The sequence below is a fragment of the Phaethon aethereus genome, assembly GCF_964289735.1.
Source record: "Phaethon aethereus genome assembly, chromosome: 3".
In the NCBI taxonomy this organism is placed as follows: Eukaryota; Metazoa; Chordata; class Aves; order Phaethontiformes; family Phaethontidae; genus Phaethon; species Phaethon aethereus.
In genome coordinates this window covers 112,471,120-112,484,951 of record NC_138576.1, presented here as the reverse complement: position 1 = coordinate 112,484,951, position 13,832 = coordinate 112,471,120, and the positions used below count along the sequence as shown (strand labels likewise).

Below are 13,832 nucleotides of genomic sequence, written 5' to 3'. Positions count from 1 at the left end.
TAATGGCTGAGGGGAGGCATTAAAACCTTTCCCTAAATGCCAATAATTTGTTCAAAACACAGTTAACACATTGATATGGGGCTAGTAGCCCAAGCTGCCTGCTGAAGCATTGCAGCTTCGCTTCTCTTGCTGAAGATAGTCCATTCCTGCCTTGTTTCCCCACAGAAAACACCTTTAGAGCCAGTAGCATGAAAACACCTCCCCTCCCATGCAAGAAAAGGCATGCCCTCTGTCTTGAAAGTTACTCAAAGCAACAGCCCCTGCGGTTTCCAAACCAACATCTGGAACTTGCATCCCAAAGGAGACCCGCAGCAAATGGCAGCAACCAGCCATTTCTTCAGTTTGTGGGGAAAACGCTCCGCTGGTGTAAATTCTCAAAGCTGCATCAAATGAAATGGGCCTGGGCTGATTTAGACTTGCTGAGGATCTGCCCCTTGTCTCACTCGCTGCAGTAGTGAAAAAGATTTGTCTAATGCTGGCACAGAAATTTCAATCACATCTGCCATATGTTTTTTTGCCCAAGAGATTACTTTGAGTGAACCTATAAAGTGCTGGGGAGGAAACGCTTACAGCCACGGAAAAACGAAGAATATTGTTGCTGGGAGACTTTTCCCATTTTACCAATGAAATCACCCAGTTTCCAATTCATTAATTGAGGCCCTTGTCAAGAATAATATTACGGCTTGTTCTGTTCACGTATATGGAGGGGAGCAGAAACACGGAGGACTTCAGTTTTCAAACACCACTAAAAATGTAATTGCTCCTGCTGGATCTTACACAGATGCTGGTCTGCACATAAGCACTCTGGCAGCTTTTATTGCTGAATATTGTATGTCCAAGTGACATGAACTCTTTTGAGTAGTGCCATTAGGTTTCCATGTGGAGTATGAGATCATTCCCAAGTCATAGATAGGCAACAGGAAAATAATATATTACAATCAGTCAATTAAGTGCTCACATCCTGCAACTCTTTACAAAGAGACCTTACTCACACCGGTATTCCCACGACAGGAAGTTTACTTGAACGCAGGCCAGTCAAACCAGTACTGATTTGCAAAATCAATCCCAAAAGCACTAAAAAAAAAAGAAAAATTCAATGACCGTGTTTATCCTAAACTAGGTCACTGCACTGCTTCTAACAATAGAATTTCCTATGTAAATTGATTCCTACTAATATCGTATGATGGTGCCTCTGTCCTCTTTTACTGCATTAGGCAGTTGCCAGCCTTATCTGGATCTTCTCCATCAAGCCTAATCCACTTCTTTTCAATTTCAACCTGTAGTCAGAAAACAAAAAAAAACCCCACAGGTAGAATTAGCAAATAACTGGGCATTGCAAGTGCAAACTGCAGCAATGGCACAAATAAAAGCTTTGACACAGAATCAAAACATTTCCAGACCCAACAGATTTCAAAACCACTACTCCCAAAAATAGCTCAGCTGAGGAAAAGCAACGCTCCATTTGCAGCTCTGTTTTTCAGTGTCATCTTTGATCAGACAAGGAATTATTTTTTAATGATTGTTTTGCTCAAAGTCATTATCACAAGTGCATGCAAGATATGTTTAGAATACAACGCACATTCGCCTTGCAAATACTGTATGGGGGAGTGGGGAGGAAGAAGAGGAGGAAAACACTGAAAATATAGCCCTGAAAATACCTGGCAATTGTAAAAAGCTTTCTGAACCACGTGTTTCTGGGGCTGCACATCGCTCTCTATGCCCAGTGACTTGACTTCTGTTCCTGAGGCACAGGTATCATGAACGACGAACTGGACGGTAGCAAATGGGTACCAGTCAGACGGTATTTCCTGGTCTGATCCGAGTTCCAGTTTGTAAGACAGGCTGTGTGGATGATCTGAATCTTGGAAAAGAAAAAAACCAAACACCGTCAGTTAATTATCTTTTCTTTCTTTACAGTGCCAAGGTTAATCTGCTAGCAAGTGAGAACAGCTCTATCTTTTATTAATGCAGAACTGTTACTATGATACAAGATTATTCTATCTATTATCTTTTGCTACTTGGGCATAAGGTGGTCCCTAACTCATTTTTTCTCTGCTTCAGCACACTTTTCACAATCGTTGCAGTTTTACAAATTAATTTGCACAAGATGTACCAGATCCCCCCAGCTTCTGATTAAGAGAAGAATATTACAAACTTAGGGATTGGTTGCTAAATTCAGACTATTAGGGAAGAATCTCCATTTTCCCTTAAAAATACATTTCTTACTCTCATAGAAAAATAAAAATCAGGAGGCCCCAGCTTAGCCAAGGCAGACATGCCTCCCCGTGTCCAACAACCACCCTTTCCAGAGCTCTCTGCTGTAGAATTTTACTGGAGCGTTTATTTCAAGTACTACAGCTATCTTGTGTAACATCATTTATTATAGTCTGTCTACAGTGGGAAGATAAAGGTGCAGCTCAGGATGCTGCTCAGAGAAGGTAGATCCCAGCTGCCAGGATAAGGGCTACCTGGGCTCCCCTTCTAGCTTGGTTTGTTAAGGGAAGAGAACATACCCCATTCTTCCAAATGAAAGTATTACTAAAGTAACTGTCATGTTATAAAGCAGAGTCACGAAGGACTGCCCATGTTTTGCAGCATATTCTAAATTAATTCAGCCCAGCCTTAGATCCTATGGATCACTTGCTTTACTGCTTCTTATATGTGGCAATGGTAAGGGAAAGTATTTCTCCTCTTCCTGGCACACAGGAACACTGGGGTGGAAAGCCTGCTTTCCAAAGAAACCAAGGTCAGCAGGCTCACTATGTGCGTGAAAGCAGTATAATATAGTATAGTATAGTATAGTATAGTATAGTGTAATGTAATGTAATGTAATGTAATATAATATAACATAACATCATAACATAACATAACATAACATAACATAACATAACATAACATAATGAAAGGAATCCTTTGTATCACAGCTGCCTCTCCAAATTCTTCAGGGCAGAAAACAGTAATTCTGCATTTCCCCTCCTCTCCAGGATTTTAAGCATCAGCATGGACAACTAACTACCATTTGGCTGCAGGCAAAAAAAGCAGCAGAGAAAGGATTGGCCATATTTTGTCACAGGCAAGCCTCGCAGCATATATTTGGTTTTCATCCATTATACTGAACAGCATCTCAAAGTTCAGGCAAAAATGTCCCATTCTTTATGCACTGGCTTTCTGCGGTGGCAGGAATCAATTTCGTATCAGAATGAAGGAAATACTGAAGATGGAGTTAACATACGCTTTTATGCATCCTGTGGGAAAAATCACTACAACAGTCCACATCCACAGGCTCATGGACATTTCATAAGGCACAAATAAATTTAAAAAGCTACATATCTGTTGCTCCTGGGAGACTTGGGCTGGGTGCATCCTCTGGTCTGTGCTGCAGGTTTTCCCTGCAACCTGCCTCACAGCCTGCCCAAGCCAGTTCTGATTTTAGGAGATAATTTACGTTTGAGCAGTTTGATGGGCAGAGTTCTGTCACACGTTTCTCCAACTTCACCAGAACAAAGTCTAATTTAAGAAACTGTCCTCCAGATTTCATTCCAAGTCCAGCATAAAGTCAATGGGTCCCCAAAAATCAAGGCTTAAAGAGCATGAAATTCATGCTCAAGTATGTCTTAATCATACTCACTAAAACATTTAACATTTTGTTTTCCTGTTGACAAATTATATAATTAGTGTAATTAATAATTTCCTCCCTCCTCCTTGTTGTTACACTCAACGGCACAATTAAAACTTGACTGCCTCAAAGAAAAGGTGAGGGAATGGGAGAAAGGAATAGGAAGTGTGTTAAACCAAAAGAGGGCAGATTTCGACTAGATATAAGGAATAAATTTTTCACGTTGAGGGTGGTGAAACACTGGCACAGGTTGCCCAGAGAGGTGGTAGATGCCCCATCCCTGGAAACATTCAAGGCCAGGTTGGATGTGGCTCTGACCAACTTGATGTAGTTGAAGGTGTCCCTGCTCCTTGCAGGGGGGTTGGACTAGATGCCCTTTAAAGGTCCCTTCCAACCCAAACTACTGTGTGATTCTATGATTATCAGCCCATAAACTTCAGATGGGGGAGGTCTCCAACTCTTTTTGTTCCCCTTCTTTTTTCCACGTTTAATAACAACAACAATCATCAGTAGCTTAAAAAAGCTGTTTGCTGACTGCAAGCGTTTCCCTCTCTGTTCGGCTCACCCCGCACAGAAACACGGCAGCATTTACACCCACCACTTCAGACAAGGGGCATGTCACTGGACAAGTGCATTCCTTCACCATCTGGACTCTGTTCGTGGCCGATTTACAAGCATCCCCTGCAGGTTTGCTTCCAGCAGTACATCACATTCGATCCTTATCCTAAATGCTGCTTTTTTACATAACTGCTTGTAATGTTCAAAGAAAACCTGACTGGATTTAAGAAAATAATGCTATATACACACCCGCTAGTGTCCTGCACCATGGAAGAGTATCAAACACTGGCCATGAAGTTTCCCGGGTGTCTTTAAAGAAACGAGTGTCACGATGGAGAGCCTGCAACCATTCCCCACATGGGACTAGCTGCTTCTTTCTACCAAAGCACGGCTGTAATACCTGCTCATAAGGAACTGGTTACAGAAATTTTAGGGAAGGGTAATACAGCTTGCACTCATAAATGCAAGGGCAGATCCATAAAAGAGACTGGTAGGGATCACAGCAACTAATATGTAGGTCCTGACTTTTGGGAACAAAGCTCCCCGAAGTATGCCCAGTACAATAGCACCTTTAAGGTGAGTGGGGGGAAGTAGGTGCCCAGCAGTGGCCATCACACAGCCATCACAAAGGGAGGGAAACCAAACTGAGCCGTCCAGGCTGGAGACATCAGATGGAAAAACCTCACCCCTCTTCGCAGACTTCGCAACCCACTTGCCGCACCAGTCAAGGCACCAACGCTTTACAACTCCCCCACACTTAAAAAATGAAAACCACCACCCAAACCATGGCCCATGACCAAACGCAGCAGTAACGTCACCTTTTTATATAAAAGCCTACCGCGTAGTTCACTTGCCTGTGAATGGGGCTCAGTCACCCACGCAGCTATACGGCACGGCTGGTATGGGGGTGGCGTAGGGGGTACTGGTGCCGATTTATGCTAAACCAGTGCTGCTGGCATGCGCGAGACGTTACTCACACCTCGGACCACGCTACGGGACAGGGTCCTTCAAGGCACTAAAGCACTAATATACCCAGTTTGCAAGCTCGTCACGGTCTTGGGCAAAGGGGTGCACTGCCAGGGGCACGCAGCGTGTGGCTGAAGTCTCAGGGCTGTAATGCAATACACGGAGACAGGTAAAACTATAACATTAGGGACTTTATTACTGAAATAGAGGAGGGAACAAAGTCAGAAACAAATATTACAACCACTTGTCAGCTCCTTCAGAAAGAAGATGGAGGAGGACCAAACAAGTGTGAGGAGGAGATGGTGCTTCGTCACTGACGTAGACAGTGACAGGCAGATCAGTATATACCTCTGTGACATGGGTCTTGTCCACCGTCTGCTGCTGGTCATCTCTTGCTGTGTCCAAGCCCATTTCTCCTGCACTAATGCTCTTTTGGTCCTCTTCCAGACTGCCTGGACATGGTGGAATGAGCCTCCTGTTGGGCCTCGCCATCCTTGAATCTGCCATCATCCCAGCAACAGCTGTGGTGTCAGCAACACCAGCAGGGAGGGAGACCAGAAGCAGCACCCCATTCCATAGCCAAACTGTGAGACGTCATCCCATCTGTGGAACCACAACCCAACGCAAGCTGTGCTCCTCTTGGCTCCCAGGACCTACACTGCTTTCAAGTGGTGGTGTCAGGAGGCAGCTTGGCAACACACTTACTTGACCTGGTCCTTGTGCTGTTTGCTGGGTTGGGATGCGCAGACTGCACAACATCAGCCACAAGCGAAGGGTCCTTCGTAGCAGCAGTTGCAATGCTAAGATGGCACATCATGCCCTGGCCAGGGAAGTGGCACGCTCTGCTTCTGGGGCTATGGTTGACCAAGGATCTGAGGAGAAAGGGTTTGTCCAAGAGTAGTAGCATTTTGTTCGGAGTCCATTTGGAAATGGGTGTAGATCTAAGGGCTTTTGGAGATCAAATTCAGCATCTTCCTGTTGTGGGAGGGAGGCCTATGGAGAAACAAGTAGTAATGGAAACTGTCTGGAAAACTATTTTGTCTTCTGAGAAAGGGAATCCAGAAATAACTAACTGCTTGGAATTTTCCTGGACAGGTATGGTAAATGTCAGATGGTAGATATCCACTTGAGCCCAGGCATAAATGGGCCATTCCTTTTGGCCTGCTGCTAAAAGCTCCTGTGTTAGACATGGCACAGTTGTGGTTCAGCACCACATAGTACTTTAAAAAAAAATCTCTGGGCTTACATTCCAGCTAACTCACATCCATGAGGTGGTTTCAGTGTTGGGATCCGATGAGTTCTGGGGTCCTTTCTTTCCCCTAAGTGGTAACCTGCAAAGGCAGAGATGATAGTTTTGGGATCTGGGTAGGGCTACTGCCCTGGGTCCTCTGGAGCTGCCTCCACACTGGACCCTTTTGCCTACTCCCAAAACACAGGGTTTCCCCCAGCCCATCCATCTCCTGTACCAATGTCAATGTCAGAAGCAGGTACTCACCACTTCACTTGCCGAGAAGCTCCTCTGCCCGCTGCTGGGCTGTGGTAGGAACGTGAAACAACTTCTTCCCATCGGCTGTCAGACAACAAAGCGATCAACCAACACTTCGGAAGACAGTGAGCATTGCCTTAGTTTTCATCTAAAACTGCATAGTCCTTGTCATCTCTACTCCATGAAACTATTGTTTCCCAGGCCTTGTATTACACTGGAGTTAGAAGAAGAAAGAGAGGCTGCATGTACAAGATCCTTTTGCAAAAAAAATCTGTAATGCTGAACAAGCAAGATGGCAGACAGAAAAGAGAAAAGGCAGTAGTGTGGAAAGACAAGTTGGATTTACACATGGTGTAAATCTGTACAGTTGCCCAGTGGAAGGTAAGGTGTGAGCCCAGCTATCCAAAATGTGGCCCATCAGGCATCGTGGAGACATGAACATCTGGCCTGATGGGCAACCAAGTAATGTGGGGAGATAACTGAACTTTTACTAGCTGATTTAGGAGACAGAAGCCCTAGGATTTAGGTATCTAGGCAACTTGTTAAGACTTTTGTGAATTCAGATACCTAAATCTTTCCTACTTTACATCTGAAAATTTGTCTATTATTTCCTAAAAATGTCGCAAATGCTTGTTCTCTTTCTCTGAAGAATAACAACAAAAAAGCCCAAATGAACAAAGAAATCCATAGAACTATGAAACTAGATTCAAACCATCATTTAGCATTCATATAGCACTTCACAAACAATTAATAATATAAGTTTGCTGCATTTACTCACACTATTTATCCCTTATTCACCTGTACGAGTAGTGTTCAAGCAACCTTGATCGGAGAAAGGCTCATGAAGCCAAGTAATTTAGACCGAAAAATGTGCTGTTATTTTAGTTAGTAGTGATTCTATTTTTGCCGAAATAGGTCCAGTTCTGAATATCTTGTTTAGAACATGAAAACGTCAACAATTACGAAGAACGGATTTACATTAGGACTGTTAGAAGTTAACAGCTCCTGCGGCTACGTCTAAATGGGTGCATTTATCCAGCCTTCTGGGATACATGCACAGGAGACGGGGGAATGGGAAGGTGCCACCAGCAAGGAGCCGTTTGCAGGAGTGCTGATGCCAGAAGGAGGTGGCTGGCCAGGGATGGAGCCCGCCTAACAAAGTCAGTCACGGCTTGGAGTTTCCACCGAGGCAGCTTAGAAAACAAAAGCAGTGGCAGCCGAAGGTTGCTGGGAGCCACACCACCTCCCACACGTGAGTCCACGCGCCGATGCTTAAGGCTGCCAGCAGCCACAAGCTCCCCTGGCTCCGCTTCTCTCTGTCGCTCGTGCACCGCCTCCTCAGTGTGGCTCCACGGCGCAGAAGAAAAGGAGAAGTGATCAGCTGAAGAACTGTTGCTTTACACAGCGGCCCAAGGACAGAGGTGTCCTCGCCTTAGGAAACACCGCAGGGCACAAATTTACACAGCAAGAGATTAAAACACAGCGTTTCGAGCCTCGTCTCTCCCCAGCTCCCTGCGCGGGACAGGTGCACGCGCTTTCTCCAGTGTAAAGACCGGCCCGGTGCTGTGCTGAAATCATAAAATGTTCTACACTTCCTTACACGATGCCCTGATTTCACAAATGTGGACTCAATTTGCAGAAATGTAATTGGATCAACCCTTCAAAGTCTACAGCTTTGCCTCTTTTTTGTTTTTAAATAATGTTAACACTCTGGCTCCAAACCCTCCATTTACATACCAGAATAAGCAGAGGCAGCTTTTAAAAATGTTGGGTATCTCACAGCTCACACAGACTTTGCTTGGCCAGCATTCTTCCAAGGAAGCACTTTAGCAGAATCCAGTGCATACTGACATATTTCAATGTCTATAAACGGAGTCACAATATAACTGTAGGCAACATTTCCTTTTCCCTTTCTTCTTTTTTTTTTTTTTTAGAAGCCTCAGACAAAGACTTTTTGAAAGCAAAAGCCTCGGCACATTTTTCTCCCTGCAGTAAAATTTATTATGAAAGTTTACATATTTCTATTAGTTTGACTGCCTCCAGATTTTTGGCATGCCTTGGGACAACTCTATTTTTAAACTCTTAACTGAGTACAGAAAACTTGATAGAGAGGTTTAAAATTTGACCAGGCAGTATTACTACCAAAATGTTTTTTCAAACACATAAACATTTCAGGGATACAAATGATTTTGCAGATCTCAGCCAGAGGAATTATTCAAATGTCAAAAGTTTAAGCTACCGGTTGAAAATAACATAAAGCTGTAGAATGCCACAAAAAAAGGGTTCTTACTTTCAAATAACATAGATCTGAAGTTAATTGTGCACATCAAATCTTAAGGTGAATGAACTGCAGGGAATTAAAGACTTTGAAAGACTGTATAATCTTCTTTAAAATCGCCTGACTAAATTGCTGACTTGATTTCGCAGAAGCAAACCTACATTAAATAGCAAAGAATATTAAAAGCTACCCAGACACTCAGTCCCATAAGCCTTGGGAAAACAAATGGGCCACAGCACATGTGCAAACCTTTGAAGCCCAGAGTGCGTGACACACATATCTACAGATTTTGGAGGCCTGAAGAATCTTCCGCCCACTGGTTCTCCCACGTCTCTCCATCAATTCTTCTGCCCTCCCTGTCCATTTTCCAGCCTCTCCAACCCCTTCCTCGGTGCCTCTCCTTACCTCCCCTCTCTCTGTCATTTTTCTCCCCCCATCATTAATTCTGGCTTGGCTCCCTGCCTTGTGTCAGTCTGTCTGCCAAGGCTGCATCTCCCCCGCTCTCCCGCTGCCCATTGCTTGGCAGCCCCCAGCATCCTCTCCCCGCAGAGCGCGATACCCAGGTAACAGCCAGCGTGCCAACGGGAGGGCTCGGCCAGCTCAGGAGGAACCATATGGCATTAGCCACAGGTCCAAGCCGACCACTCTTCCCCTTCTTTTTCTTTTTTCCAAAGCAAAAGAAGGGGAAAAACAGGGATGGTGTTAACACGTCGTCATTTCTGAACCTGACCACAGTAGCGTTTGTGCTGTTCCTCCTGCAGCGCGCATCAACAGAAATCAGAAAGCGAAACCGCTCAAGGTTTGAGAGACCTCACTGCCTAAGCAAGACCCAATCTGCAGACAAAAGGGGCCAGTTTTTCCATGCAGCATCATTAGTAAAAAATACTAGCCCTAGACTGCCGGTAGCAAGAATACAAGCAACTGCCACATTAGCATGTTGATCACAGAATCATTAAGGCTGGAAAAGACCTTTAAGATCATCAAGTCCAACCATCAACCCAACACCGCCATGCCCACTAAACCATGTCCCCAAGTGCCATGTCCACACGTTTTTTGAACACTTCCAGTGACGGTGACTCCACCACCTCCCTGGGCAGCCTGTGCCAATGTTTGACCACTCTCTCAGTAAAGAAATTTTTCCTAATATCTATGTAGGATGCTTTCAAATGCTGTTTTCATACCAAAAGCAATCATCTAGTTCATATATAGGCTTAGGATAATATTCCCTTTTCATTTGCTCCTGCCTCAGTTTTTCTGTTGACCTGTTACTTCTGTTGCTGAAGTATCAATCACAATTCGAGTATCAAACATCAAACTGTTAAAAAAAAAGTCACAATTACCTAAACAGGTCAGATTAAATATAAATTAGAATTAGTTAAAAATGAGGGAAAAAAATATCCTCAGGAGTTTTTTTTGCCTTTGCTCTTCTTTTTTAATAGTTTTGAATGAGAACTCTCGCCTTTACATATATCTAGCTGTCAGAACCAGTAAGTGGATATGTCAATTTAGTACTAGCATACCTGAAACCAGGACTTAAAAAGATTAAATCTTTTCTGGACGTTTTAAAGAGGTAGTTAGTCCAGACAGTTAGGATACTACAAGACTAGCCTAATCCATTTGTTACCATTTATCCCCTTCTTAAAAGTACAGTTTTTACAGACATTGGAGATAAAATGTTTTTAAAATTGCCCTTGTCTTACACAGATCCCCAAAGTCTCAAATACATGTAATGCATATCCAAGGAAAGGATCAAGTGCCTTCAGTCTACAGAACTTGAAGGAGAATAATACATTCCTCAATAATTTTCATGCCTTTAGAAAAGTGCTATATAGGGATATTAATCTGGTAACTTGACTAAAAATTGGAATTTTAAGACCATATATTTATATTTTCCTTCTCCCAAAAAATCATATTTTATTAATTAAAGTAAGTTAGCTGTTTTACTTAGTGGGAAATTAACAACTCCCAGGTGCATGACTATAAACTTAGCTGGTTTTATTGCTCCAAGGTTTTAGTGAGGTACCACCACCAAAGAAAAGGAGGAATAAAGTGGGAGGCATTTTTTGTCAGTGCAGTTATTGCCATGAACACACAAGCTAAATACACAAACCCATAAAGGAGTTTTAGATAACATAGATAGATAGATAGATAGATAGATAACATAGATAACAGCCTTTGCAAAAGCATACTCAACTTGCTACAGCAAGTTTGACCTCAGTATCTTCTAGTTATGTATCATACCTACCGTTTCTTAAACGACGCTAGGAAGCAAAGACGCAACAGATACAATACCACCTTTTCTATTAACTGCATGATATCGGGTGGCGAAATAATTTCACCTACTGGTGTTCCCTTCCCATCCCACTGTTGCTCAGCCGGTATATGTGAAGCATAAACCCTTACCTCTTTCTTACTATGGATTTGAGGTTTACTCAGAATGATGAGATCCATTTCCATGATACCGCACCCTTACAATTACTGACAATAATACATCTGCCTCCTTCAAATAAGTTAGGAAAATGTGCTTTAAAATAAAAGGCTATATGCTCTTTTCCCCAAAAGGCTACTCCAGCTTCTACCAATACCACCACACAGCTAAAAACCCAAACTACGGAAGCCCATGGGGGTACACAAGCATAAAAACAGCGAAGACATGCACCCAAGCCCATCATTTTATAGTGCAAATTATTTACTTGAGTTTTTATCTGGAAGCCTGTCTATCTTCCACACAACAGCCCTGTAGGCACTCTCATATTTTGCTGTTCCAACCGAGACTTGTATTACGGGATCAGATTCAATCTCGTGTAAAGAGCCAAGGCACGCTCTCCTATTCATTTTTGCTTTTAGGGACTTCTGCCTTTGGAGGTTCATGGTCCAAAGTGCCTTGACCCACTGCGTGGGAACAGGAAAGCGTATCATAACATTTTCACAGTATTTCACAGAGGGTAAACGTGTTGGAATCGGAGCAGTCGAAGACATGTTTATAAAAGCCTGAAGTTCAATGTATGCCCCCTGAACGACTACCACAGCCTTCACAGAAAAGGGAAGATCTTGCCCATTATACTGTGTCCTGAAACGCATCAGTTCCAGCCTATAGGCGTCGGGGGGCGTAAACTTAATAATTCGCGATTGCTCGAATTCCTGCGCTTTGACACAGTTATGGAAATGGCAGTCAAGAATATTGATCCATTTCTTCGCCTCCTCCTTCTCAAAGTAACGCTCGTCCCTCTTCTGGAGCTCCAGGTCATTCAGGGTTAGAAAGCAGTCAGCACTTCCGTTCACAAAACACAAGCAGTAAATATGTGTGATGACGGCACTTTCTACGAGTTTTCCTTCTGCCTTAGTGACTTTCCCCCAAAAGTTATCCACTATTTCCAGAGCCATTTCTTGCTCTTCATAATTCCTCTTTTGTCTAGAAATGGTAGGAAGTTTCATAAGCTCTTCCTCAACTGTTATGAGGAAATCGGTGAAGTCGTCGTAATCTGTGGTGCCCAGCTTTAACATCTGCTCAACCTCTGGCTCATGGATCACTTCTACTTTGGGATGATACCTCCTTTTCTCTGTGTAAGACACACACTCGATCTTCACGGTATGGATCTTTCCTGAGACGTTATAGCTCTCTAATTTGGGTTCGGACAGCTTACAGTGTGGCTGCAGCTGGAATTCCCTGAAAGGTTTCTCCAGACCTTTTTCGTAATACATCTGCAGTACACCCCCAGCTAGGACACTAAGGTAAATAGGGCCCCATTGCCGAGATGACATCATGTTCTTCTTTTCAGGAATCCTCAGCATGAATGGCCACCCATCCACTTTCCGGCTCATGAAGAGGCTGCATGGGACAGCGGGCGAGAGCTTGTGCCATGCATGGGCGCTGGAGACAGGTGGGCTTCCTGTGGCGTCGCAGCTATCGGCTTGCAGGTGTTCAAGCCTCTCGCAGATGTAGCTGAAGGAGCCCTGGTTCAGGCTTTTCTGATCATGGCAAGTTTCTTTGTCTTTAGGATGACAGACGCTCCTGTCAAGGCCTTTGTCCTTCCTGTGCGTGCTAACATTAGCTGGTGACGTGCTGAGCGAGCATCCTTCCTTCCAAAAGGGACTGGAAAAAGCGCAATCGCTCTGGAAGTACGGGAAGTGCCCCGGTGCCGACGACAACTCTCCTAAGTCCTCACAGTTTCCTGGCAGATTAGGGCTTCCTTCACATGTTGATTTGGAGATGGCAGTCTTAACGGGATGGTCATTAGGTGAGGTGTTCAAAGGAGGGCTGCTCAGCTTCTGCGAGGTTAGGGATGAGCAAATTCCAGGTGATGGAAGAAGGTTAAAGTTTGATGGCCATTCAGGGATAGGATAAAGGATGTGAATCCCAGGCTTTGGGATGCATGGACTTCCTGGGTAGTCTCTGGTAGGTGTAGTAAGTGGAGAGTTGCTGGGAGGTCCAGGACTTAGGTAGAAGTCAACTACAGGAGATGAGAGTGGAGTGCTGCCTGTAGAAGATGATCTACTTGAAGTCTCATGCACGCTAGACAGATTCAGTTTAAGGCCATTCGGTTTACAACCGCTCTGATTATCAACCGATTTCTGAGGCGACTGGAAGAGTGGCTCGTCATCAAAGGTGACCCAATTTGCTGGATTTGTGGAACACATCTTGTAGGAGAAACTTGAGGCACTTTCACACCTACCACCCGCAAACCATCTACAAAGGAACAACAGACATGAGCAGAAATAAATTCTTTTGAAAAACAAAACAAAGAAACACAAGACTTATAAAATTCAAACCACACAAAGCTTAAAATGTGCCTGCAGTTTATTAATCCAGTGTACTTTGTGCTTTACATGTATAGAAACAGGTAAACTCCCCATGAATCCCCACTGCTTCCCCGGGTTGGGGATCTAAGGGAGATCTAAGTTTTATGGGCTCTTCAGAGTATCTGATG

General features: G+C 43.9%; 1 protein-coding gene across 1 annotated transcript; it reads right to left on the bottom strand.

Annotated features, from left to right (window-relative positions):
• Window positions 1-582: 582 nt before the first annotated feature.
• STON1 (stonin 1) lies at window positions 583-13,542 on the bottom strand (the record flags this gene model as incomplete). Its single annotated transcript, XM_081998483.1, has 3 exons — window positions 583-1,277; window positions 1,659-1,861; window positions 11,598-13,542. The coding sequence occupies 3 exons, from the start codon at window positions 13,540-13,542 to the stop codon at window positions 1,203-1,205; spliced, it is 2,223 nt and encodes a 740-aa protein (XP_081854609.1). The 3' UTR covers window positions 583-1,202.
• Window positions 13,543-13,832: the final 290 nt, after the last annotated feature.